The sequence below is a fragment of the Pseudorca crassidens genome, chromosome 5 (genome assembly GCF_039906515.1).
Source record: "Pseudorca crassidens isolate mPseCra1 chromosome 5, mPseCra1.hap1, whole genome shotgun sequence".
In the NCBI taxonomy this organism is placed as follows: Eukaryota; Metazoa; Chordata; class Mammalia; order Artiodactyla; family Delphinidae; genus Pseudorca; species Pseudorca crassidens.
Genome location: NC_090300.1, coordinates 7,227,516 through 7,255,081, shown reverse-complemented (window position 1 = coordinate 7,255,081; position 27,566 = coordinate 7,227,516). Strand labels below are relative to the sequence as shown.

Sequence of the window (27,566 nt, the reverse complement as noted above, 5' to 3'; positions counted from 1 at the left end):
CAATGCTGATGGTGAGAAGCACAAAGACTGAAGGGAGAATAGCTCAGATCTGTTCGTGGATTGAATGGGGGTATAAAAGGCAAAAGAGAGAAAGACCGACGGAGGGGGAGAGACAGGAGAGTAGAGAAACCTGACTTGCTGGCTTCAGGAACTGGCAGATTTACCAAAAAGCAAAGATTGAGTTGGGGCAGTGTGTGTATGTGTGTGATGGGGGGAGGGGAGGCGGGGGGAGAAGAGATGGTGCACACGTAAAAGAGTCTCACACAGTACAAGTCCCTCAACGTTTTATACCGCAAATTTTCAAAAAGCAACTGGGAAAGACTTTTACAGTGAATACCCACAGACAACATCTCAACTACCACCTTACTGTACTTCTATCCATCCATCCCTCAGCCCATCTTACTTTTGTAATGCATTTGAATTGCAGACATCAACGCACTTCCCTCTTCATACCTCAGCACGCGTCACTTGTTTCCAGCTTTTTCCTTGTGATGTAAAATTTGCATACAAGGCGAAATGCGCAAATCTTCAGCGTGCATTCGCCGAGTTCTGACACATGCATACGCCTGTCTGCACCTTAAATTTGAGCTGCCTAAAGGACATCAAGGTGGCATAATCAAACGGGCTGCTGGATGTCGGAGAGTGGAGCTCATTCAGCACACAGGTCTGTTTGAGCTCTTGGACTGGATGAAGTCACCGAGGAGGTGTAGAGGGAGGAGATGTGGGCAGTGTCCGCAAGGAGCCCGGCGTTCTGAGGTCTGTCGCGAGGAGAGCGGACCTGCGGGGCGGTCTGGGGCTGGCCCTGCCCGGGGCCTGAAAAGCGGGTCTGCTCGGCGCCACCCGACGGTCCTAGGTAACCATCGGAGGGGCCCTGAGGTGTCACTAGACGGGGGAGGGGGCGCAGGGTTGGGTAGGGGAGCGTGGCGGGGGACTCCCGGCCAGAGGCGGGAAATCGGGAGGAGGAGGGGAACCGGGGTGAGCGCGAGCTGGCGGCGGCGGCGGCGGGAAGGAGGGTGAAGAGGGGGAGGGGCGGCGGCGCGGGAGGGGCGGAGTCGCCGCAGCGGCCGGCCGCGGGGCGGGCGGAGGGAGGGGGTGTGTGCGCGGGTCACATGGTCGCGGCTGCCCTCCCCGTCAGCCGCCCTCGCCGCCGCGGTGCGCTGGCTGCAGGAAGCCGCCGCGCCGCCGCTTTGTTGTTAGGGGCCCCGCGAGGAGCGCCGTTCGCCGCCGCCGCCGCCGCCGCCCTCTCTCCCCGCAGCCCGCTGTCCGGCCGCGGGGCCCGAGTCCGGGCGCCCCGCCCGTCCTGCCCATGAGGGGGCCCAGCGACCACCGCTGCCTCCGGCCCGGGGCGGCGCGGCGCTGAGGCGGGGGCGGCGCTGCCCGCTCTGCGGGGTCGGGCGGCTCCGGCCTCCTCCCCTAGAGCACCATGGAGGTGAATGCGGGTAAGAGCCGACTGCGGCGGGTGGGGCGCGGCCGAGGGGCGCTCGGAGCCCGTTGGGCACTGCGAGGGCGGCGGCGGGGCCCCGGGGTGGCCGCCGCGCGCCGGGGACCCGCGTCGGGCTCGGCGCTCGTCGCCCGCCGGCCCGGCCCGCTACCGCCCTGCTGGCCGACCGCAACGCCGCAGCGCGGCCTGACGGTGCCGGCCCGGCCCCCCCTCACATGGCCCGGCCGCGCGAGCCACGTGCGCGCTGTGTTTACGTTCGGCGGCGCGCGGGCGCCGGTTGGCTGGGCGGGCGCGTGACGAGGCATTACATAATGGGTGCTGGGGCGGCGGCGGCGGGCGGGGACACGTGAGGCCGCGCGGCTCCGTGACCCACATTCCCGGGGCCGCAGGGACACGTGGGGGCGGGGGCGCGCGCCGGCCGTGAGCGCCGCAGTCCGTGGAGGCCCCGCCCCCGGAGCCCTCCGGGCTGTGACGTGGCCGCGATCCCCCTCTTCCCCCGCGGGGTTGCTTGCCGCGGAGGGGGCTGCGCGTGCGCGCCCCGGGAACCCGCGGCTCGGCGGCCCCGAGCGGGCGCGGAGGCCGCAGTGTCCTCCGCCGGCGTGCGGAGCCGGGGCCTGGCAGGCGGGCGGGAGAAGCGCGGGGCGTGGGCGCGCTCGGGCAGGAGGAGGGCCCGCGGGGCGGTGTGGGGCTTCCCCGACACGAGACCCCCTGGGGTCGCCCGGCGGACGGGCGGAGGAAGGCCCCGGTTGTAGCGCTGCCTCGTGTTTACCAAAAAGAAAAAAAGAAAAATATCAGTTTTAACGATCTGCGGGGACGCGACTGACCTTGCACACCTTCTGTGATGAATACGCTCGAGGCGCCAGTCGGGACCGTGAGGGATTCCACCCTTAGCGAAGCCCTTGGCTCATGTGGGCGGTGACCCGGGGTGACTCCTAGGCCTCCTGTACAGCTGGTCCTTGTCAATTCGCTTAATGGCTTTAAACCCATGGGTCACTGGTCTTTCCTGAAACCGGTAACAGATTTTTTTTTTGTCTGTTCTGCGTGGCATGTGGGATCTTAGTTCCGGGACCAGGGATTGAACTGGGGCCCCCAGCAGTGCAAGCACCAGTCCTAAACACTGGACCGCCAGGGAAGTCTCAGGATAACAGAATTTGACTCTGTCAATCCCTTTCTTGCTACAGTTCCTGTTGCAACGCCACAGAGCAATACCAGGCTCGCTTCTGCCCTTTTAGCTGCCGCCCCTTCTCCCAACGAAGGATAGCCCTTTACCTAAAGCCAGTGAGGTTGCAGAAACAGCCAGTGATTATTTTTTAAGTTATTATATGTACTAAAACCATCCCTTGATAATAAATTGTTGTGAACGTTCCATGAACATTTAAAAAAAAAAAGCCATTTTCCTGTGTTTTAATTACCTGTGGGCCTACTTAAGCTTTGAGGATAGTTTAAAAATTTAAGTAACTCTTGCGGAATTAAACTTTTACTTGGTAAGGATTTAGAGTTTATAAACTTCTACCTCGTCTAACCCAGCGTGAATGAAGTCTTCCAGCTTCGTGGTCGGATAAGGTGGGCCGGCTCAAGTGATTAGAAAGTTTTTGTCTGATTTGAGCCTTCCTGGAACATTATCAGTGAACTTAATTTTGATTTTAAAGTGTGGCTACAAATTATTAAATTTCCTTACGATGATTGCTGACCCCCACCCCTCCCCTGTCGCCAGTTCACATCCCTTGGTCAGTGTTGTTTTTTTTCTGATCATCATCCTTGTTGCCCTTTGGGATGTGGCATCCAGAAGTGGAAGTTGTTGGTCGGTTACCAAGTTCCAAGCTGGGGATGCTGCTTGTAAATGAGTTCTCTGGCAGGCTCGGCTTTTGTAGCATATTGCTTTGCTGACTCACAGTAGCCTTGCACTCAGCTATATTCTTCTCATGTGAACTGATTTGAAGCTAGGTTTCATCCATTGTGCAGATAATTGTTTGAGCTGAACTGTAGGGGCTTGCCATTATCATCCTTAAATTTTCTCTTTTTCCATTTGGCTCCAAGTTCAAGCTGTCGCAAGCTGTCATCCAGTATACTATTTCTGCCATCCCTCTGTCTGAAGGAGTGTTGATAAGCATTCTCTTGAACTTCCTTCACGTTGTTGTAAATGTTGGCTGGGGTGGGGCCAAATTCAGTGCTGTGTGGCAGCCTCCGACCCCTCCCTTTGGGTCGATAACATTTTATTAGTCAATACTTATTCACCCAGTGACCATTTCATGTAACTGTCCTGTAAATCGTGACTCACTGTGTCTCTGCCCTCTCCATGACTAATACAGAGGGGAGACAGTGAAGCTGTAGAAATTGACTCTATACATTTTTGTCACAGATTTTGATTGAGTATACCAAGTTCTTTAAAATAAATAACATATTGTACACACTTCATAACTGTGGCGGCGATGCACATTTGAAAAGTTAGGAAAACATTCCCACATAGGCCATCGTTACCTTTACAAATCTGTAGTCTACTCTGTTTGTCACTTGGAAACAGTGAGATAATGGGAAGAATCAGAAGCGAAGAAGGAAGTTGCCTGACTCGTTGTTGGAGTTGAGGGAGTCAGAAGGTGGCCTGGAAATAAGAACCTGCAGAGAAACCACTGGGTCCACGCGACACGTTCAGAATTGAAGGCAAGAAGCGTGGAGAGAGAGGGTTCGTTTTGTTTGAACTGTCCTGATCCAACTCTTCCAGTATAATGACGGTAAAATAATAATCACCAGGATCTGTTGAGCATTTATGTGCCAGGCCCTTTACATGTGTTGCTACTTTGGTGCCTCACGTTAACTCTATGAAGGAAGGTGCTGTTGTCACCATTTGAAGATGAGGGTCAAAGTAAACTGAAGTGAGTAACTTACCCAGGCAAGTGGGAGAGCCAGATGCACATAAGGCACTTGGGGAGCACAAGCTGTGCTATAGGTTGAAGCCCACATAACATTAGAAGGCATAGGCAAAGCTTGGTGGTCCTGTCTCCTCGGGGGTCCATGTGATTTGCCGTGGTACAGGGTCATAGCTGGTGGAAAAGGAAGGGGTCAGTAGAGCTTCCCCATTTCATCATTCCTCTCTTTTAATCTTGTTGCTAGTCAGTAGGGTTTTTTTTTCCCAGACACTAGATTACACTTGCCCCCCTACCCCTTCCCAGGAATTTACATGGAGACAAGAACACTGTTTTACAAAATAAGACCTATTTGTTTTTTGTCACCACGGTTTTTGTTTTCTTAAATAACGTCTTCTGTAGTACATCATTTAATAACTTACATATTCTTTAAGATCCCACGTATTGTCACCTTGCTCATGATCTCTGCCCTCTATAGTGCTCTTGTGCTGTCAGCAGTTCACAGTAGTTTGTATGAAACATTGCTCATGTTGCATTGGAATGCCTGGTTAATAAGGCTGTCTCCCCAGCTGGCCTTTAAAGCCTTTTAGGGAAGGGACCATCTTGTTCTCTGGAGCCCTGACACTGGGATACAATTGGAAGTTTAGTGCTTCATTAGGTCCACTGTATCATCTTGTGAGTAGAAATTATTAAAAACCTACTTTTAAAATGAGAAAACTAAAACTTCTTAAAGGTAAAAACGTTTGGTTCTAAGTCACTAGGCAGAAAAGTACACTCATGAGTTGAACTCAAGCATATTTTCCAGGATGATGGGCAGTGGGGGTGGGTGATGATGGGCAAGCCTAGAATTAGGGTAAGAAAACCCCAATATATGCCAGGACAGTAAGTGCTTCCCAGCAGTACAAAGTTTGATACTGTCTGACATTGACCACTGCGTAAGCCCTAGCCTGGGAACCTGGCCCAGCTCTAGGGTCCTTTTCAACTAAAAATAGAGAAGACTGTGCCTCAGCTAATTTTAGCTTGAGGCGTCTAAGAAGTACATTCTGCCTGTTTCTGGAGCTGTTGGGACTTGCTGGTTCAGGGATTTTACCTTTCTTGTGTTACCATTAAAAACTGTCTCTGTAAAAATCACTTATTTTAATAATCCCCTTTTATGGACACCATTTCATTTCAATCTTATCATAACTCTGGCAGATATTGCCATTTTATAGAAGATGACTCAGGTTTAGAGAGATTGAAAGTAACCTGCTTGCCCAGGTCTTCTCAGTAAGAAATAATACTCTGTACTCTGGAATTAGACGGCCTTGACTTTCAACCCTGGCCCTGCCACTTAGTAGCTGTATTAACCTCTCTCAGTTCCTCTTCTGTAGAATGGAAAAATGGAAGTGAATTTTATAGGGTTCTTGTGAGGATGAAATGTGGTGTGAAATTCTGTCATTTTATTCTCGGCATTCTTGGTGTCTTGTATTTTTCACTTCCCCTTCTTCATTGGGTTGAGGAACTGCTAGATGTACTCCTTACCTTCTAGGAAATGAAATTTTAATGTTTTTGGGTTGCTAACTATCAGGTGGGTAGATTGGTGTCTGGTACATGCTAACACAACTAAATCAGTGTTGAAGGTCTTGCTAAGAGAATGTAGCTGCTTCTTGATGGGTCATCTTTGGTTCCATGGTTCTTGGCACAAATGCTGCCTGTAAATGACTGTTGATTCCCTAAAGACAGGAGTTGGATCTTAACTGGGTTGATAATAGCCCAGTAATGTTTCTTAGATTTGATTTTGGAGCTTTTGCAAAGGAAGGTGTGTTCTGGGTAATTAGTACCTTCTATTGTCCAGTCAGTGCTTTAACCCGGTTCTTAAGCCATCAGGATAGCTCTGATCTCTAGAAGTTTATTTCTAAGCTGAGGTAGTTAGAAGACCTCATGGGTGTAAATGGCTGACTCAAATGCTGGCCCTGGGAAGGTCTAACTTCCTCACCTTTTATCCTCTTGAGATGTTAGTGAATTTACTACCTAAAGTGTTCTTTAGAAAAGATAAATAGCTGTGAGACCTTCTTGTGGGAATTTATTGAAGACTAAGGATAATATTTTTCTTCGTATCCTGTTCCCAGTGGAGGTAAGTGAGAAAAAAGTAGCAGTTTGCTACCACCTGGAATTTCTAATATGACCTTTAGATCTATGAAGTTTTATGAAAACAGAGGGCATAGTGGTTTTACCCAGTAACACGACATTTGATAGACTTCCAGGTTAAAATCGTTTTTCTCTGGATTCACAGTGTATTAGAGAGATTCAGGCAGTTAAGTCGGTGAAAAAATCAACCTTGAAAACTATGGGCCAATTTGTGCTTGAGTTCACTAGTTATAGCCATTCTTAAACTTTAATGTGACAAAGAATCGCCTGGAGAACTTGTTCAAAATGCTCATTCCTGAGGGTGCCTTCTCTAGTTTGGGCTTTGCGATAAGGGTGTCTGCAAGTCCAACGTCAGAAGTAGGTGGAGAAGGCAGTGTGTGGAACTGGGGTTTAGTGGATAGTCATAGAGTCTTTGGGGAACATCGCGACAGAAAGATTCTGGGGGCAACAGCTATGAAAGGTTTTCCATTTCCAGATAAACTACTTTATCCAGAGTTCCAAGTGTTACGTCTGTTCCTGGTTGACCTGTGTTTTAGCCAAGTGCTGGGGGAGCTAAATGATGAACCCATTGTTCTGCGATTGTTCCATGTAAAGGTATAATGAAGGACGCAGAGACAGGACCAGAACCCGATTTCTTCACGGCCAAAACAACTTGATTACTCTAAACTATGCTGTCGCTCAGGAAGGTTTTTCATTCCTTTTAGTAATAGGTTGGAAAATGAAAAGCTTTAGGTTTGGATCTGCATGTGCTCAGAATGACAAAGCCAGTGAGAACCTGCTCACATTTTAAATCAGTGGGAATTGTTTGGCTTTGAACTTTGTGGAAGCAAGAAGAATAGTAGGAAATAAGGAAGAAAATAAGTTACTTTTTCCTTGTGCAGTAATTTTAACCGTTAACCTGTCTCTAAAGTTAGTGACGTTACTGTTCAGATTTGCAAAAATAGAAAATATGTATTATCGAGTATCTAATTGTCTGATTTCCCCCATCTTTTCTAGGAGGTGTGATTGCCTATATCAGCTCTTCCAGCTCAGCCTCTAGCCCTGCGTCTTGTCACAGTGAGGGCTCCGAGAACAGTTTCCAGTCCTCCTCCGTCCCATCTTCTCCGGCTAGCACTAATGCTGATAACAACGGGAATCCCAAAAATGGCCACCTCTCCAATAGTGAAGGCATCCTGAAGGATGATCGGATAGATTGTTCTATGAAAACAAGCAAATCGAGCGCATCTGGGATGACAAAGAGTCACAGTTCAGTGACAAGTGAGTTATTTAGTTTTCTAAAGGTTTGTGCCACCGATTGCAGGTGGGGCTTGTTTTATCAGCTGCTCATTTGGGGGACCATTTTATTTTGGGGTATAATTTTCGCTCCCTTCTGGGTAATCATAGTTCAGTAGTTAGGTAAGAAATCAGTGATGATCTGAAAAGTTGCAGCCTAGGCACTGTCATAATTGGTTCTTGCTGCAGAGCAAGATCTGTGCTTATGTACTCTGTCTGACCATGTTTCCTTCGAGGGTAACCTCTTACCCCATTTCACAGTTATCTCTCTTCTGCACTCCTAGTGCCGAATTTGGTTTCTAGATGGAGCACTTACTCGTGGAAAGGGGTTTGCTTTCATGAAGTTGGAGCTAGGAACATTTAGCGGATTGGGATATCCAAATGAGTCGTGGAAATTAGGATCCCTGAGTGACTGTGGAGGTGATGGGCTGGTACAGGGCAGGATCAGGCAGAGATGGGGCCTGACTGGGACCAGCAGGTGAGTTGAATTGAGTATTTGTACAGCAGCCTGTGGAGACACCCCTTTGCACCTTTTGTTGATTGACACCTCTGGCTAACTTCTTAATTCTTATCCAGCAGGATTGTTTTCTTAGCTCTGGTTGCATGTCTGATGTGAAGTAACTCTAGATTTATAAAATTTCAGTGTATGTTTAAAATCATCGGGAAAGGAAAAACTAGCTCTCTGAGATATTTTTGGCAGTGCCATAAACTGTTTAAAAGAAATTCATGGTTTCTTTTGATATGTCAATTTGGTGTAAAGATTTTTCTTTTACGTTATAAAAGTAGGTTTGTATATTTTTAAAGTACTTACAGGTTGAACAAAATAAAATATTCAGTTGGAAAGAAAACAAACAATTTTAGTTTTTCTTCCAGCATTTCACTTTTGTGTCTGTTTGTGCCTTAGAATTTAGTGGCATGGTTCTACTGTGTAAAGTCTGCGGGGATGTGGCGTCAGGATTCCACTATGGAGTTCATGCTTGTGAAGGCTGTAAGGTAAAGCATGCTTTTGTTTCTTTAAGCTACCGATTCTGGGATTAAAGAAATTGCAGTTAGGATTGCCAATTTACACAGTTGATAATCTGGGAGGAGGAGAGAAGTCAGCTGTTCCTCTTAAAGTTTTAAGCATTTTATGTAGTGTATAAACATAACTTGTTTTGAAAAATATATTTTAAATTCAGTGAAACTATTTCTTTTTTCTTTAAAATTTTGATATGCATAAATTTGCTATCTCACTCAAACTTAAGTATAGTGTGAAGTGTTTATTCATTAACGTGTCAGGCACTGTTCTAGGTGGTGGCGGACAGCAGGGAGCAGAGCAGATGAGGCGCTACTGCCTTTCTGGGACTTAGTTTAAACCAGACTTCGAGTAGGTCTCATCAGATACTTTGACATTCTGACAATGTCGGGTGCTAGGAGTTGGGAATAATTCCTAGATGTTTGTAAAAATGTGCTGTCTTCAGAAGTGATGCTAAGTAAGTAAAAGAATCTTGAGTATAAATTGAGCCCTTGGGAAAGCTCACTTATAAGTTTAGTTGAATATTCCTGAGTCAGATAATTCCAAGTGAGAAGTCTGTACCTCCTACTTATATCTAGGGAATCTCTCTCTTTTCTAATCTGGCACAGGCCTTTCTCCTGAGTGTCTAAAATTAACATGGCCAAGACACGTGCTCTTGCTGTTCTCTGACTGAAGCAGGAATACAGTTTGGCAGGATGTGGTGGGTGAGCAAAACAGTGAATGTACATGATGAAAGAGAAAGTATTTTCTAGGGTGGCTCTGAATGAATTGTGAATTTTGTAGCTCTTAATGGCTCGATCACTTCACAAGGCTACTCAGTATTTTGTACAGATGTAGCACTTTTCCACTGTTTTAAAATTCTATAAATAGTTCTTTTTTTTCTACAAAAATATGAAATAATGTGGGACAGGCATTAGTCTCACTTTATAGCTAGAGAAACAAAAGGACAAGCACATGAACCTAGTTGTGTATTCCTGATAAATACCACACGTAATTGCTCTTAAAGATGTGTCTAGCTCAGATATTACAGTGTCCAAGTATAGTATTGCAGTAACAAAGTATAAAAATGTTGTATCCCATAATTACTAATATAGATTCATCAAATATGTGGTTAGTTATGATAGTCAAGGGAAGTACAGTTTAAAATAATTTTGGTAATTTTGATTTTGCTGAAAAAGTCAGGGCAACCATTAAGCTGGAGATCTTTGAAGACCACTCACAGAGCATGAACTTAAATCGTGTAATGAAGGCAGTTCTGTGTAGCCATCTAGCTGGGAACTGTCTTTCCTGGATCCTTAGTTGGTCTGTGGCATGTGGTGTGACACTTACCTGCTGCGGACAAGTAGCCAGGAACATCTGGCACATATAAGTAGGCCTTGCTGGTGTCAGCAGGTAATAATCCAGGAAAGACCGAGTTCTACCAACGTAATGCTTAGTTCTAGTGAGGAAGTTACGGTATGGAACACATTTCTCTGTCAGCTTGTTGAAAATGTCATTCATGTTTCAAGGGTTTTGGAATTTGTATGTGATTAAAGCATGAGCTGGAGGGCATGCCGGCAGGCAGGGCTGGTAACAGGGTAAAGTGTAGGACGGGGGTTGGGTGGGCAGGGGTCTTCGGCGGTACTGAGATTCTCCAGCGGGAAGCATGGAAGAAGGGCTCTGCTTGGCTAGTAGGCACAGGTGCTTGCTGATGTCGGTAAGAACCCAGTTAAACTCTGTGTGTCAGTGTCTGCTTCCCTCAGCTCTAAGCCAGAGTTTCTTCCTGGTGGCTAGCAGTGTCCTGGCTGGTTAGGTGTGGGAGGACGCTTACAGGGAGTTCATCTGGATGTTTTTAAATGGATGGCTACGTCTTCCTTTGTTCTTAGGGTTTTTTCCGGAGAAGCATTCAGCAAAATATTCAGTACAAGAAGTGCCTGAAGAATGAAAACTGCTCTATAATGAGAATGAATAGGAACAGATGTCAGCAGTGTCGTTTCAAAAAGTGTCTGTCTGTTGGAATGTCGAGAGATGGTACGTCCCCAGTTTAAAGAGTGCTCTCCTTAAAGCGCGTGGAGCTTGGCCCTTATTTCTCAGCATAAACCGGAGCTATAAGCCGATTACCAATGGCCCCCTTGTGCTCAGGGTGAAACAGATTTTAGAAAACACATTTTGATGCCTTGTAGGATGCCAAATTCATTCAAGTCAAAATTCTAGCATCATCACCCCAGAAACAGCTTTTGGCTCTCTTCTTTTTTTGTTGCTTGCCTGTGAAAAGACCCATTTTTTCCCTATGCAATTTGAGTACTTTTTCTTTTTCCTAAAAAAAAAAAAGAGATTTACTTTTTCTTGATATAGGAGTCCTTGGCTTTTTTCCCTGATCTTAGCAGTCCTGAGCAACCCATTCCTCCCTATGTGAATCAGCTCTATCACTTCTCAGTCCTGATATGACACAGTGCTTTTCGGGCACTGATTCTGAATACTTTGAAAGGAGATGCAGAATTGAAAGAGACATCAGGGTCTGGAGTGGAGGTGGTTGCTCATTTCTGGCATGATCCACTCCCGTGGAAAATAAAGGTTGTGGTGATTTGCAGGACCTTTAGTATTATTTATGGATGACGTCCCTGGAAGATGTGACTCTTCCGTCCGTTGTTCTTGGGAAATCATTTTTGGATAGTCTCATTGTGTTCTAAGTAACATAATAGAGGAGTATGAGGTTTTCAGAGGGATTGGCTTCGTAGAGTTAATTAAGAATTGCTAAGAATGAACCTTGTATTTATCTAGGGAAGGGTCATTTAAGCAGTCCTTTAGATTACTCTAGTATCTTACTGACGCAGAAATATAGTATTGTAATGAGGTTCTCGAATGACAGGTTTCAGCAATTGATGTTTTGTATTTTCAGTTGCTTGAAAAATTTTTTTATAGCACTAGAAATACTAATCCAAAGTTGGTGGATATTGTGATTTCCCCAGAAAGAGTAAAAATGGCCATCAGTTGTACAGGAGGGAGCAGAGGTAGAGTGTGCACCATGATAAAATTGTTCGTCTGTGGTCATGACAGTGTCAGAGGCTGCAGTTAGATTAGTGAGGCTTTCTTGCTGGGTGGATATTTAATTTTTGTTATCTCTGTATAAATTTTAGGTGGAAAGAAGCTTTTTCCCCTCAGGGATATGAACGTTGGAAACAGGACTCATTCTAAGACTAGTCTCTAAGGTAGTGCAGGATGAATGATTTTATTTTTGTTTCATTGATTTTAATTGAAATCCAGCAAGTTTATTTTCCAATAACTACATTTCTATTGACTGTGATTTTTCTTTTCTTTTCTTTTTTTTTTTAAACATTTTCTCTTTTAAGAAGTTGGAAAAGGAGATCCCTTCATAGTTGGGTCTTGAGAATAAGGTTACAGAAATGAACGGACAAAGGTCATTCAGGGAGTGATTGTGCCTGTGGGTTCCATCAGCGTTGGTGGATGTGGGTAGCTGAATCACGTGTGCCTTCTTAAGAACAGAGCCTTCAGCTTTCTTAGTAAGGTGCTGTATAGGAATGCTGGTCTGCTGCAAACTGATTTCCATCAGTTAATTTCAAATTTCTTTCTTAGGCTTTGTTTATAAAATACCCTAGAGATCTTCTGAGCTTTATTTTGAGAGAAAAACGAAAAATTGTCTTCCTGCTCCCACTTCCTGTGGTACCAGAAAAACATAGCCAGCAAGTTTAGGATAATTTGGGCCAGACACAAATGGATGTTCTTTACTCATATGACCAGAAGCCATAGCTATCAGAGCCAGTTTTGTGTTATTTTGTATAAACGGGTCTTATTTAGAATGTAGATGTTAAATATCTTTTTCTTCAATAGCTGTTCGGTTTGGTCGTATTCCTAAGCGTGAAAAACAGAGGATGCTAATTGAGATGCAGAGTGCCATGAAGACCATGATGAACAGCCAGTTCAGTGGTCATCTACAGAACGACCAATTAGTAGAACATCATGAACAGACAGCTTTACCAGCCCAGGAACAGCTGCGACCCAAGCCCCAGCTGGAGCAAGAAAACATCAAAAGCTCTTCTCCCTCTTCAGATTTTGCAAAGGAAGAAGTGATTGGCATGGTAACCAGAGCGCACAAGGATACCTTTATGTATAATCAGGAGCAGCGAGAAAACTCGGCAGAGACCGTGCAGCCGCAGAGAGAACGGATTCCTAAGAACATGGAGCAATATAATTTGAATCATGACCGTTGTGGCAGTGGGCTTAGCAGCCACTTTCCTTGTAGTGAGAGCCAGCAGCACCTCGGTGGACAGTACAAAGGGAGGAACGTAATGCATTACGCCAATGGGCATGCCATTTGTATTACAAATGGACATTGTGTGAACTTCTCCAATGCTTATACTCAGAGAGTATGTGATAGAGTTTCCATAGATGGATGTTCTCAGAATGAGAACGAGAATAGTTACCTGTGCAACACTGGAGGGAGAATGCATCTGGTATAGTGAAATCACTTCTTTTGCTCACTTTGTATCAAGGAAAGCTTTGAAGGCTTTCTTTTATTCAGAGGACAGGGGCGGGGGTGTCAGAAAACCTGAGATTTACAGAATCAATTTTGCGTAGTACTTTAGGTCAAATATTTTTAATAAACATCATTTGTTGAATGAGCTGATTTCATACAGAGCTAGGTACAGGCGTGTTATTTGATTGGTACTATGATTGGGATTAGGATTTTATGTAAAATATGGTTCATGAAGAATCGGTCCTAATTCTTAGAAATCCTTTTCAAACTTGAAGCGTTCTGGTTAAGCATTGCCTTCCTAGCTTTGGGATTTTCTCAGAGGGCTGATCTTTTAGCTTGCCATGGTCAGTAATTCCTTGATTTAGAAGGAAAGTGTTTTCTTTAACCATTATGATGCAAAAAGGTCTTTGGATATAGAACATGGATGTTTTGTTGTTTGAAAATTTAGGCATAGTTTAATATAATTCGCTGGTTTCTAAGGATTTTCTCCGACTTCATCCCATGGAATGAGTTAATGTCACTCATATCATTTAAGTGTTTTCATCAAATACAATAGTCTGCATGAAAGTACATTGTTTATATTCAGCCCCAATTTCATCTAAAACAGCAGTAGCACTGCACTTCCAGTTTGCACAATGAGATCCTTTGATAGTGCTTGGTATTTTCTACAGCCAGGTAATTAAAATCCTCTTTTTTCATTTCAAGATAGTTGACTCTACCCCAGTCCTAATGTTAGATTTTTTGGGGTCACTTACAAGTATTTGATTCCATGGATCTGGAAGGTAGCCTCATATTTTTTTAGGCTTAGTGGCTCTGTTAAGGAGGGAAAAAACGTGTAAGCATTTAGGTTCTGATCTGTGATATTCTCCATGGTTATAGAATCGTCCCATTACTCGATCTCCTATGGATTTAATGAAAATTTAAAGGCTGATTTTACTAATAGAGTATACAGTGTATGTTTCATAATCTTTGTAGTGTCCTAATACCTTCTTTGGCTTCCTATTTTTTTCCTCTCCAATTCTTATTTAGAAGGTCCATCTTGTATGTCCAGTCATTGTGTCCTAATTGAACAAGTGGAGGCCAGTGGTCACACCAGTGTATATGAAATAAGTGGTCAGTGACCTTTTTTAAAAAAGTGAGGCATCTCACTGTCTTTTCCTGTTTGAAATTACAACAGTGTAATTGTGCCTATTTAGAAAAAGGTTAGTTTTGAAATACTAAGTGTGGGGTTGGACTCTAGGCCTGTGACTTCTAGCTGTATTTGGATAAATCACTAAACCTCATAAAGTCCCATTTCCTTCTCTAAGAAATGGTAGTTATAATGTCTGCCATGACTACATAGTAGGGTTGAGAATCAAGTGAATGAATACGTATGAATTTGATTGAAAACCATAAAACCCAGTGCAAGATGGCAGAAATATTACAAAATAATCTCTCAAACCTCTGCAACAGGTTTTGAACTAGCTTGTGATAGATGTACTTTTTGCTTAGGCTACCTCTTTTATGATAAGTTAACTGCTGTTTAAGTTAGGTTGCTCTGAGGCTCTCTGTCACAAGGCAAGTAGCAAATGGAGAGAGTGCTAATATTAGTAGATTTTACTGGTGTCAGAGGGTATATTCATGGGGTTTCCATTGATTGATATGCTACCTTTGAAATTTCTTTACCACCTCTCACAATTCAGTAGTTCTTCTGTTTTATGCGTATTAGGTTTGTCCAATGAATAAGTCTCCGTATGTGGATCCTCATAAATCGGGGCATGAAATCTGGGAAGAATTTTCGATGAGCTTCACCCCAGCAGTGAAGGAAGTGGTGGAGTTTGCAAAGCGTATTCCCGGCTTCAGAGATCTCTCTCAACATGACCAGGTCAACCTTTTAAAGGCTGGGACTTTCGAGGTAGGTTTTATTTATCCTGAATATTGATACAGGGCAAGGTAGTATTTTATTTTATTTTATTATTTTTTTTTTAAACGAATTTATTTATTTTGGCTGTGTTGGGTCTTGGTTGCTATACGTGGGCTTTCTCTAGTTGCAGTGAGCAGGCTTCTCATTGCGGTGGCTTCTCTTGTGGAGCACAGGCTCTAGGTGCGCGGGCTTCAGTTGTTGTGGCACGCGGGCTTCAGTAGTTGTGGCACGCGGGCTCTAGAGCGCAGGCTCAATAGTTGTGGCGCACGGGCTTAGTTGCCCCGTGGCATGCGGGGTCTTCCCGGACCAGGGCTCGAACCCTTGTCCCCTGCATTGGCAGGCAGGTTCTTAACCACTGTGCCACAGGGAAGTCGAAGGTAGTATTTTACTTTGATCCTTTTCTCAACAACTGTTTATAGTCCAGAGGCTGAAAATATCAACAAAAGAATGACCATCTCAGGATCTTGGGAAAAGACAAGGTAAAGGCCGAGTTACTTAGGACTTTAAATACAAATGGACTGTATTTGCAGCACATGAACTCCAAGTTCTAGAATCGCTTTCAGGTGTGGACTTGGTGGGTTCCCCGAGTTAGACACCTCCTGATAGCCTAACCCAGCGTTTACTATGTTCAGTACTGGACACGAAGGGTAAATAGATGGTGGTTTTTGTCTCCTAGGAGGTGGTAGGATATTTGGGAGTTGTTTCAGACATCTCTTATGTACCACTGTGGATCTTCATGGCCTCGCCTCACTCCAGGATCCTTGGCTACTTTTGCTACTCCACTTTCTCTGCTGTGGTGCCTTCTGCCTGGGCCTGGGGCAGCCCGTGTTGCCAATTTGAGTAGGATGCAGACAGAGCCTCTCGCTGTGCTTGCTTAGGGACCTCTCACCTGTCTGCCCCGGGGCTTCCCTGCTGCTGCTGAGGTGGGAGAAGTCTCAGCACTTGCTCAGCACTCACGTAGGCATTATCCTGAAAGGCAGGGGGTGGGTGGGACATTGACGCCGGTGGGCCCAGTCTTTGATCAGCAGGGAAAGGGAGCTGGGGGAAGATCTTCACTTCCCCGGAGGGTCCCACGGGATCGGGCTCTCAGTTGTTCTTGATGTCAGGTGGTGTCCAGCTTAGCAGTATGTCCTCTGATACTGACTCTCTTTCCTTTCCATCTCATTTCCTTTTTCTTAACTCCTGTTGTTTTCACATGTGCCAGTGCACATCCCATATAAACCCTTGCCTTCGGTTCTATTCTTTGGGGCACCTGAGCTAGAACAGAGAAGATGTTTTTGTAAATAAAATAGCTGTGATAGAATTCCAAAGAAACACCTATAGGTTAGGGTTTTCAGTTCAAAGGAAAATATTAGACTTAAGGTTTAAAGTCAGAAGGGATGTCAGAGATCAAGTTCAATTCACCCAGTTTTGAGGTTAGATAACTACGGCCTAGAGAGGTGCAGAACTTTTCTTTCCTGGGTTACCAGTAAATTCATAACACAGTCAGGACTAGAACACAAATCTCTCACTCCAGGACTTGTGTTCTTTTCACCTTGTGATTTGTCTGAGGATTGCTGTGTTGTAGCGCTAGCACCATCTTAGAAGGCTCACTCTCTTTTGGGTTGTCTTGGGTAAAACAAGTCTTTGCTTGGGAGCATTGCAAAGGGCAGGTGTTTGTTCAGTGTTCCTCTGGTTATGAGAGGAATATGTGACCTAGATGTTACCGTTTACTATAGTGGAGGGAGTGCTGCAGGTTAGCAGTTGTTGACTGGTTTGGTCTGCAGGTTAGCAGTTGTTGACTGGTTTGGTCTGGATTTCCATTATACCTTGATGTCTGGAGCACCTGCTACCATAGTTTTCTTTGTGTATTGTCTCTTTGGGTTATGCTTTCTTAAAATAGACTATGATTAGAGTTCGTCTGCTGCATTTGCCTTGGTTGCATTTGGTGTTTGTGTGTTTCCAAGTGTTGTTGCATTGAAATACTGCTCTTTTTACTTAGGGCTTAGAGACCATATGATACACTTGGTAGCTTAAAGAGTTTGCTAAATGCCTTTGGCCAAGGCCCAGTTTCAAATTTCTTGGCATTATTGCCTGCTTTAATTTCGGGTTTTGGGCTTTTTTTTGCCTGCTTTAATTTTGAATTTACATTTCAGAATCTTTATTAATAGTTTCAGAGTATCACAGGACTTGAGTATTTTGCCCCTGGTGGCTGGAATTTTTTTGATGCTCTTCCTAGAGTATTTATCGCTTTGGTGGAGATTTTGTCTTAAGCAAATGGTTCTGGGTAAAAATAAACTCACTTTTTCTTCTACAACTCTTCTTTTATGTGTAGGATGTCTCTTAACTGACTTGAATACTGAGTTATTTTTTAGTATTACTATTGAACTTCTCCAGATACATTTAAGTCTTTTTCTTTTTCCAGGTTTTAATGGTACGGTTTGCATCATTATTTGACGCAAAGGAACGTACTGTCACCTTTTTAAGTGGAAAGAAGTATAGTGTGGATGATTTACACTCAATGGGAGCAGGGGATCTGCTAAACTCTATGTTTGAATTTAGTGAGAAGCTAAATGCCCTCCAACTCAGTGATGAAGAGATGAGTCTGTTTACAGCAGTTGTCCTGGTTTCTGCAGGTAAGGAAGCTGCTCGACAGTTGTGTGACACCTGGAATATAGTGACCAAGTGGGGAGAAGGTGGCAAGCTATGTAGAGGGGAGGTTCTGGCAAGCTATGTAGAGGGGAGAAGGCCTTAGGAAATATGCTAAACTATGAATCTGTTATTTTTGCATAATTAAATTTTTTTTTTTTTAATCATGGCAGTAAAAGTCACAAGTGCTGTATAGGGATAAAAGGATGTTTAGATCTGGGCCTCACATATACCACTCTTAGTCTTTAGCTTTTGTTCATAATTTTTTATGAGTCTAAAGTGTTATTTCATGGATTTATTTTTTGGAACATTGTGTATTTCTAGGTAGATGGTTATAATATGAATCTAAGTTTTGGTTAAAATATTATGTGGGTTACTTGAAAATGTTACAAGTATCAAGATGTATTACTGTGTTTTGTTACAAAAATCAGAGAATTATGAGTTGTAGGCTCTCACCCAGCTTTGCTACTGAACTTTCTGTGTGACTTGGTAAGTAATTTTCTCTCTTTGAGTCTCGGTTTCCTTATCCTGTGAAAGGAAGGGATTGTACCATGGGAGCCTCCAAGGTTGTTGAATCCTATCATTTAATGTTTATTTATATGAGTCATTGATGGTGTTTCCCAATTTCCCTGCCACCTTGCATTGTATTGCAGTTATTTCTGACCAAAGTATTTCAACTCAGACGGTACTTAGTAAGGCAGAGATTATTCCCCATAGCAAATTGGAAATTGAGCCGGTGACTTTCCTGGGGACATGTAAGAAAGTGCCAGCCATTTTTAGGTATCGCTAACTTTATTTTAAACCATTTGTTGAGAATTAGACAGTTTTTTTTTTTTTTTTTTTGGTACGCGGGCCTCTCACTGCTGTGGCCTCTCCCGCTGCGGAGCACAGGCTCCGGACGCGCAGGCCTAGAGGCCATGGCTCACGGGCCCAGCCGCTCTGCCGCGGCATGTGGGATCCTCCTGGACCAGGGCACGAACCCGTGTCCCCTGCATCGGCAGGCGGACCCTCAACCACTGTGCCACCAGGGAAGCCCTAGGCAGTATTTTGATATTACTTGCTTTAAGTTTCCCATTTGCTTCCTACTGTGTAAAAGACCTTGTGCTGAACACTGTGAGGGTTGTAAAGTATAAGTTGTGGCCCCTGGTTATGTGGCTGGACTGTAAGTCAGTAACTCTTACGTCAGCGACCCTTAAGGAGAGGAAGCTCTTTGTATATCTTAAAGGGCCTGTTGCACGTCAGTGGCATAAAAAACTTACGCCATTTGCAGGCATTATTTGGCTACCTTTTCTGATCAGCTCTACCTGGGTAGCTAAAAATGCACTTATGGGAGTGGTTTGGATGGACTGTGTCAGTGAGGGATGCCTGGCTTCTTAGTAACCTTGTAATGCTTCTTGCACTTACCTACCATTTCGCAGTCTCTTCATGAGTAATTAGTAATGGTTTGAGTCGTCATCAGATTACTAAATCTTTAATTGTGAAATAAAGGTAATCCATACTCGGTAACTTCTTTATCTGATGAATATGCCTTAAGTGCCAGGTGCTCGGGGGAGACAGAACAAGCATTAAGACACCGGCTTTGTGTTCCATTTGGAGAGACGGAACCAACACAGAAAGCTTTGTGTTACTAAACTGCTTGGTTCCGACTGAGGTAGGTAGGAGTTCAGGAAGGAAGATGAGGTCATCTGAGAAGGCTTTGTGGGGAGGATGGGGTATTAGGTTTTCCCAGCCAGAGGCGAGGGATGGCATGGGGCGGGGCCAAAGCCTGGGGTGCTCGTCGAGGAGGAGGGGGCAGAAGGCTCGGGGTGAGGGGAGCACCAGGTTATAGAGTGACAGCTGGCGAGCTGAACAGAAGAGCTTCACCTGGAATACGGGGCAGTGGGAAGTCAGTGTAACTTCCTAAGTAGGGGAATGGTGTGGCATGAACAAAGCCACGCTTTAACCTTACTTCTGCGTTTCTGTCCTGGGTGGATTAGACAGGTGAGTCATCAGAGCTGGAGAGTCAGGTCGAGAGGCTGTTGAAATACCTCCAGGAATGAGGCAGTGGAGTGAACTCTCCTGAAATAGGTTGTGGCAGAGGAGGGGGGAAGGAGCGACTGTGTCCCCGAGGTAGTTCAGGGGAAGAAAAGAAGGCCAAGGGGTAAAGGGGAGCTCTCTGCCGGCACCGTGCTACTTCAGTTGTGTTTTCCACCAGGAACGTGATTTTTATGTTTCAAATTTTAATTTCGAAAAAGCCTTCTTTTGTTATCTGATCCTAAGAATAATATGGGTTCTTTGAGAAATTAGAAAACATTCAGATGAAAATAAAGATGATAATATCACTACCAAGAAAGACCACTGTTAGCATTAGGGGTCTGCCTCTCTCCATTCACCCATCCATCCATTTGTCCATTTGCCTGCTTATTGATAGATGGTACCAAAGGGGAGAAACTGACTGTAAAAGATGGTAAGGCATTCTTGTTTGTGTTGTGTTTATATATGAAGATACACAGGCAACACAGTATGCATGCATTTTAAAATGTCGAATTTAAAGCTCTGTCACTTAAAAAGAACTATTGTTGTCTTTAAAGCAGGAAAATAAAATTCCATAACTATAGAAGGGTATAAAATGGAAAGCCTTCCTTCTTCTATTCCTAGCCTGTCCTTCAGAGAACTAGATTTCTAACCATCTTTCTTTTTAGTTGTTCTGATGGTTGCTGACCCAACTCTAAATACTATGCTTGTACCTCTTTTTATTTAGCAGATGTAACTGATAAATAAACGTTCCCTCTTGGGGCTTTCCCTGGTGGCGCAGTGGTTAAGGATCCGCCTGCCAATGCAGGGGGCACAGGTTTGAGCCCTGGGCCGGGAAGATCCCACATGCTGCGGAGCAGCTAAGCCCGTGCGCCACAACTACTGAGCCCACGTGCCACAGCTACTGAGCCTGCGCCCTGCTCTAGGGCGCCTGTGCCACAACTATTGAAGCCTATGTGCCTAGAGCCCATGCTCCACAACAAGAGAAGCCACCGCAATGGGAAGCCCATGCACCGCAACGCAGAGTAGTCCCCGCTCGCCGCAACTAGAGAAAGCCCGCACGCAGCAAAGACCCAATGCAGCCAAAAATAAATTTAAAATAAATAAATTAAAAAAAAAAAGTTCCCTCTCACTTTTCCCCCTCAATTTTTATGTTTTATTTCTTGTGCTACTTTATTGGTTTTATTTATAAATTTAACATGCTCACAGTCTTTGCTCACTCACTCTTTCATAACCTCTCAGATAGTTTAGATAGAATATTCTCACCATCCAGGGACACAGGGCCCTCCTTTCTCCACATCCTGGCTTCTTCTGCGCTAACATTTCTTCTGCGTTGTCAAGAATGAAAATATTTACGTTCTGTTCTATAAATGTGGCTATTTCCCATGCTTTATTTATCAGTTGATTCTAAACATTGAACAGTCAAACATCAGCATTCGTAGTAGTGTGATCACGTGACTAGTGCTCTTAGTGTTCACACGGTGGGACTGAAAGGGTAACAGGCAACATAGACTCTCCCCTAAGCCTGCCCTTCCTGAAGGGCATGTTCCAGGGTCAGATAACAAATGGGTTATTTATTTATGTTCTCTGTTAACTGTTTAGAATTAAGCAACATTGTAGTTTGCTTTATATTCAAAATAGCTTTTGTTTTTCTTGGAATCTACACTTGCCTTCTGGTTCTTGTTCTCTTCTGGTGGTGGTTGTCCGAAGAAATGCTAGTTAATGATCTCATTATATAATTTTGTATTCACAGCAGACCTTGGATGTGAGCTAGGACATGTTATCCTCAGTTACGACAGGCAAGGAATTTGAGGAACAGGGGGCTTGAATAATTTGCCCAAGGTCACGTTTTTCATAATGGGCTGATCAGGCATTTGAACTCCTGTTAGTCTAGCTTCAGGAGCCTTCCCACTCTGCCGCTTGTTAACAGAATAGCTGTAGCTGCTAAGGGAGAGAGCAGTCTCAAGCATGGTATTTATTTGCCTGTGAGATTGGAAGACTTTTGATACCATGGAGAGAAGAGGAATTACACCTGGAAGGTAAACTCTTTTTCAGGTTGTGTGTAATGGCCGCAGTCACTTCCAGTTGAAGATGAGAGACTGGCCTGTGGGTGTGAGACCAGAGCTCTCCTGGATGTAGGTTTCAGTTGTCCTCATGGAGGCTTCGTTGAAGGAACTTAACTTGCATCGTGTAGGAAGTGAATATGCATCAGGAGCACAGTTGGTGAGGAGGACAAGCTTGGGAGCTAATTAAGGAAGTAGAAAGCCGTATCATGAATTAAATTCTGCAGGTGGTAGTATAGCACTTAGGGCATCCTTTGGAAGGTGAATTTCCATTTCAGTCTGTGCCTTCTAGTGTTGCAGTTTCTAGAGGATCGTTGTTTTATGATCCAGCTAGATTTGTAGTTAGGTCCTCTGGCCTTCAAATCATGAAAGCATGGTTTTAGAAAAATTTAATATGATTAACATTTTTAGGTACAGTATAGGCATCTGTTTCCCCGAAGGGGGTTGACTACATAAGCATAGGTCACTGAAACACAACATATTCACTGGAGGACCAACCACGTATAATACTAACTCAAATGTCCTCTCCCACTTCCTGTCTGTTTCTTTCTTTGCCATCTAGATTATATTGTTTGTGGGGATCACCGTCATTTTTTCCCAGTTGTTGTAAATTACTGATGATACCATGTAAACTTTCTTCGGCCCAAATATGAGCTCTCTAAAGGAAGGAATTTTGGTTTGTTTGTTATGTTCACTGCTAATTCCCTAGCACCCATCACAGAATAAGTGTTTGGTGAATGAATTAGTAAATTGCAAGGCTGTTAAAGAAAACAATTACTTGAACATTAAAGGCAAGGAGAGTCTTGGAAGCATGATTGAAAGCTTTAAGTAGGTTTGCAGAGATGACCCTTATGATTGTATGGGCAGAGATCTTTTGTCCATCTCACAATTTTGTGTGATAAATCATGACTCCCTCCGCCCCCCCAGCCCGGAGTCAACATTCAATTTGTCTCTTTTCCTGTAAGAATTAGCACACAGTTGTAGTCATAATCCAAATTTTATTAAATGTAATATAAAACTATTTTCATCATTTTTTCCTGCATTTAAGTTAGTCAGACTTTCCCCCTCTTTACTATTAAATTTTAATCCTTGTTCTGAGTGTTTGCATTGCAAGTAACGTTTTTCAGCTATCAGTTATAATGTAAGACCTCCTTGATTTCCTTGTAAAAAAAATGAAAAAAGGGTGTAAATGGCCAGAGAATTTTGCTTCTTTGGAGAAGTCCTTTTCTTGTTAATTACAGCCCCCTATACTTGGAGCCATTGAATATTTCTTGTGCACTACGGTGTCCTATTGTAAAGGGAAGAAATGACCCACGCTGATGAAAAAAGTCCATGGCCAACAACATAAGTTCGGCTCATTTAAGGATACTTTCCTTTATTGCTGGTTTATGCTAAATCACTAATTTATTAACATTTTTGTATGATGAGTTTAATAAACACAGTATGCTAAGTAAAAGTGAATGCAAGTTAATATAACTAGGTAATAAATTTGCATACTATGTTAGTTATCTACTACTGCATAACAAATTACCCGAAAACTCAGTGGCTTAAAAATGCATACGTTTATTATCTCTGAGGGTTAGGATATGGGTGCCTCTGGCTCAGGGTTTCTTAGGAGGTTGCAGTCGAGCTATGGGCAGGCTGTGGTCTCACATGAAGGCTTCACTAGGGCAGGATCCGCTTCCAGGCTTATTCACGTGGTGGTTGGCAGGAGTCATTCCCTGCAGTCGTTAGACTGAGCACCTCAGTTCCTGGCTGGCTGGCGGCTGGGGACCACCCTCAATTCCCTCGCACTCAGGCCACTTCACAGGGCATTTCACATGGCGTCCGGCTTTCCTCAGGGCAAGCGAGTGAGAGCTTGCCTAAGGTGGAAGCCACCGCTTTTTCTACAGTGTTTCATTCCTTAGTAGTGAGTGAGTCTGGCCCACCCAAGGGAAGAGGGATCCACTCGTGGGTCCCAGGTGCCTGCCACCTACGGTGACGTGCCAGTGTGGTATGTTCCACATGAGATGAAAATACACTGCTAAACCACATGACCCATTTGGTTTTGCCAATCAGAAGCAGTTGAAATTAGATAGCATCTAATTTTAAAAATCAGAACTTCTAGATTTTTGTGAGTAGATACCTAATCACTATAAAGAACTTTGATTTATCAAATGAACTATGCGATATATATTTTTATAATAAATAGCTACAAAAATTTGCCATTGGGATTTAAAAAACTCTGTCAGTTATCTTTTGCCTCTGTTCCAATGTGTAAAACCTTGTTTTGAATTCATTGATGAGACCGACAGCACGGATTATATTTGTATTTAATGTTAATAACATGTCCTCTCCTCCATCTCGCTCTCTTCCTCACTCTCCCTCAGATCGATCCGGGATAGAAAACGTCAACTCTGTGGAGGCTTTGCAGGAAACGCTCATCCGCGCCCTAAGGACCTTAATAATGAAAAACCATCCAAACGAGGCCTCTATTTTTACAAAACTTCTTCTAAAGTTGCCAGATCTTCGATCTTTAAACAACATGCACTCCGAGGAGCTCTTGGCCTTTAAAGTTCACCCCTAAGGCCTTGGTTTATTTAAACATGGACTGATTCATGCTGACTGTATATTTTGTGCGGAAATGCTTATTTACGTGTGTACCATACGTGGAGGTAGGAGAGACCTCTAAGACAACGTGAGACTGCAGGCCGCCTCTGTAACCAGGCAGCAGCTGTTTGAGATTTCTTCAGCCATGCTTAGACATTGACCGCGATTCCCCGGTAGACCAGTCAGCGGTGTTGCACTTAAACTGGAGAAGTTACACTGAATTATAGTCACACTGAATGTTAGACTTTTTCATCTGCCAAAACCAAAAACCATTTTGATCTCCCTGTGGTACAAATATAATGCACAATCACAAGTATATGAGGACTTAAAAATTAATCCTTTGTGGTGGAAGTTCTCTTGTAAGATGGAAACTTGATTTCACCCCAAGACTGTTTGATCTGGTGTTTGGAGACTTTGCAAGTTAGGAAACCTCCTTGTCTGTGCTCCATTCTGCCACCGTGAAAGTGCGTGGTCCTGGACAGGCTCGCTGGTTGTGGAAAATGAGACTTGATCGTGTTTCCAATGCCCTGCCTCACAGAGATGCTGACGAATGTCTAGAAAGCATATTTACCTCCTGGGAGATAGGCACTATGTAAATACGGTAAAAGTTTTGTTATTATAATTATTCATAATAATACTCTTTTTATTTCTATGCATTTCTGAGAAATCATTTCACAGTCCACACCGATCTATTATTCAGGGTTCCTGCGTATGTGTGGGTTATCCTTCTGGCACACACATATTCAAAGTTTATGGGTACATTAAATACATAGTATGTGTACATAATATCTATGTGAATATAGTTATATATAAATATATTTCTTCACAATATTTTAAACTGTGAAGAACTTTATCATACAATAAACTTAAAGCAAGAGGTGTCAAAAGACCCACATTAGGTGCATTTTACCTGTTGATGACATAACCATTGCTTTAAATCTTTAGATAGTAGAGTAATGAATTTATGCTCTATTTTTGTTTATCTAAACAACACTTAATGTACAAGTGCAACAGGCAGTTGGGTCCAGATTTCAAAAAACATGTATTTCAGAGTTCATCTTTGGCAAAATCTTTGGTTCAGGTACTAGTTGTTTAAAAGTTCATTCAGATTCTTACTTTGTGCTAAGAAAGTTGCATTGCTGCCCCTTACACACATGCTGTAGCTTGATGACAAATATTTGGAGTCTTTCTGGAGAACCAACCAATGTTTAAGAAAACTGTTCAGTATGTTGATGTGTGCCTGTGTGTGTGAGTGTGGGTGTGCAAGTGTGTTCTGAATCCACTTGGGGTTTTTTTTCCCCTAAATAACACTACAGGGATTTTGTCAAATTAGATTTAATGTATAATTTGAAAAATCGTTTAGTGTGTGACCTGCAGGCTTAGAAATGGCATAGTCAGAGACATTTCATCCGCATTTCTGATACTGGGCTTTATTAAATAGATAAGATCAGCCTCTTTATGGCAGTTGGAGAAAATTGCCAAAAGTTGAGGATTTTATGTATGTTTTTCTGTTGCCCTGGAAGATAGCAATTAATTGGGTTTTGGGGTAAAATTGCCTTCTATATAATTTTTGGATGGTATAAAATTACAAAAACGAAAAGATCCCATTTTACTATACTCAGCCTGTTACTTTAATGACATGTGAGCAGAATGCCTTATTTTGTAATAACCTTGTTTAACTTGTTGCTGCTGGGACTTGAATTTCTGTGGCACTAGTTAAGTTAAAACAGAGTTAAACCCTCTCATTATTAAAGAGGAAAGGTGATGGTGATGTCTGTAATACAATATAAACCATAATCGTGATTTACCTTAAATAGGTATGACTTTTATGGGATATATAGTGTAGTTTTTGTGAACTCTTCACATGATACCATTATCTTTTTATAATTTTTTTTTCTAAGATAAATGCACAGTTTTCTTATATGGGGAATAGAAACAGCTTTTTTGAAGTAATACTGAAAACCTCAAGGATCATGTTGTTTCTTAATTTTTGCCTTTTGCATAAGCCTCTTTATAACATATATCTTTAAAACAGTTACTAAGTCTTTAGGAATGTGTAACCAGAACTATGTTAGTATTGCTTATAAAACTTTAGTTAGGTTCAATATATACATGTATACATCTATATATAGGTATAGAGATTTGCATTTTGTCTTGTAAAATTTTATTTGAACAAATTCTTCCTGTAGGTAATGGGAAACAAAATTAATAGTTCATATGCCACTTGTAGCATTTCTGTATTTGAAAATAGCCCAAGATGGAAACTTCTAATTCTAGAATTAAACCAGCAGCCTATTACAAGCACATTCTTTGATTGAGTCATTGGTTATAAACCTACTAAATGCGGAGAAGACGACCAGTTTAGGGAACTTCTGAGTTGGTGGGACACTGTTGATTAATGAACAATGTACTGTATGAATTAAGTGACGCTTTAACTCTGATTTTACATTTTAAAGTTAACATATGGGCATTATGTCAGCAAACTTAAGGGCATTATGTCAGCGAGCTAAAACATTTTTTCCTGTGCTTTTAATGTATCTCTTTACATGATCTGAGAGAGGGTTCAAGCCTTTAGGGAGAAATAGCTGAGGAGAAGGGGGGGAACATCGTCTTGGGATGAAGCTTTTCCTTATGGCGATGGTTTAATTACAGATTCAGAAATTAGAAGGAAATTTCAGTGGATTAAGTGTATAGCTTTCGTAACTACATTTCAAGAAATTACCATTGTAACTTGATAAGATATGATTTATTTTATGTAAACATCATTGCAAAGCAAGGTGTAGAAGCTCAGCTAGATTTATTACTGTGCACGAGAGTAAGTACCTGTCTCAGTTATCCTTTTCCAATATAAAGTTTGCTGAATGTACAAGAAGAGTTTATCACTTAGGATATAGAATTTTTTAGGGGCTGGGGGGGAGGGGCTCTGTCAGGAAATTACCTAGAAACAAAGATTGTCTTGATTTGATCTGAAACATAAAACTTGAAGCTATTCTTGAACTAACATGGAAAAATAAAATGGCTATTGTTTTAAAAAAAATGATAGAACTATATTGTTGACAAGATAGGAATTACGTTTATTTTCTACAAACTGTTACCGATGAACACATGGATAATATCTTCCTCTTTCTGAAAAGTGATCTGTACATGGGGGGAGGGAATAATAAATATTATTTCTAACCA

At 43.1% G+C, this 27,566-nt stretch overlaps 1 protein-coding gene across 3 annotated transcripts; it reads left to right on the top strand.

Moving 5' to 3' along the window:
• The first annotated feature begins 717 nt into the window (after nt 1–717).
• On the top strand, nt 718–27,566 carry NR1D2 (nuclear receptor subfamily 1 group D member 2). 3 transcript variants are annotated; one of them, XM_067737354.1, is made up of 8 exons: nt 718–853; nt 7,426–7,686; nt 8,606–8,694; nt 10,582–10,726; nt 12,545–12,792; nt 14,899–15,084; nt 17,498–17,708; nt 24,167–27,566. In XM_067737354.1, exons 2-8 carry the CDS (start codon nt 7,629–7,631, stop codon nt 24,361–24,363), a joined length of 1,134 nt encoding a protein of 377 aa, XP_067593455.1. In that variant the 5' UTR covers nt 718–853; nt 7,426–7,628; the 3' UTR covers nt 24,364–27,566. The 3 variants fall into 3 exon arrangements, with proteins under 3 accessions (XP_067593455.1, XP_067593453.1, XP_067593454.1); XM_067737352.1 differs by having other exon boundaries at nt 720–853; nt 12,545–13,167; XM_067737353.1 differs by lacking the exon at nt 718–853 and adding an exon at nt 1,149–1,439 and having other exon boundaries at nt 12,545–13,167.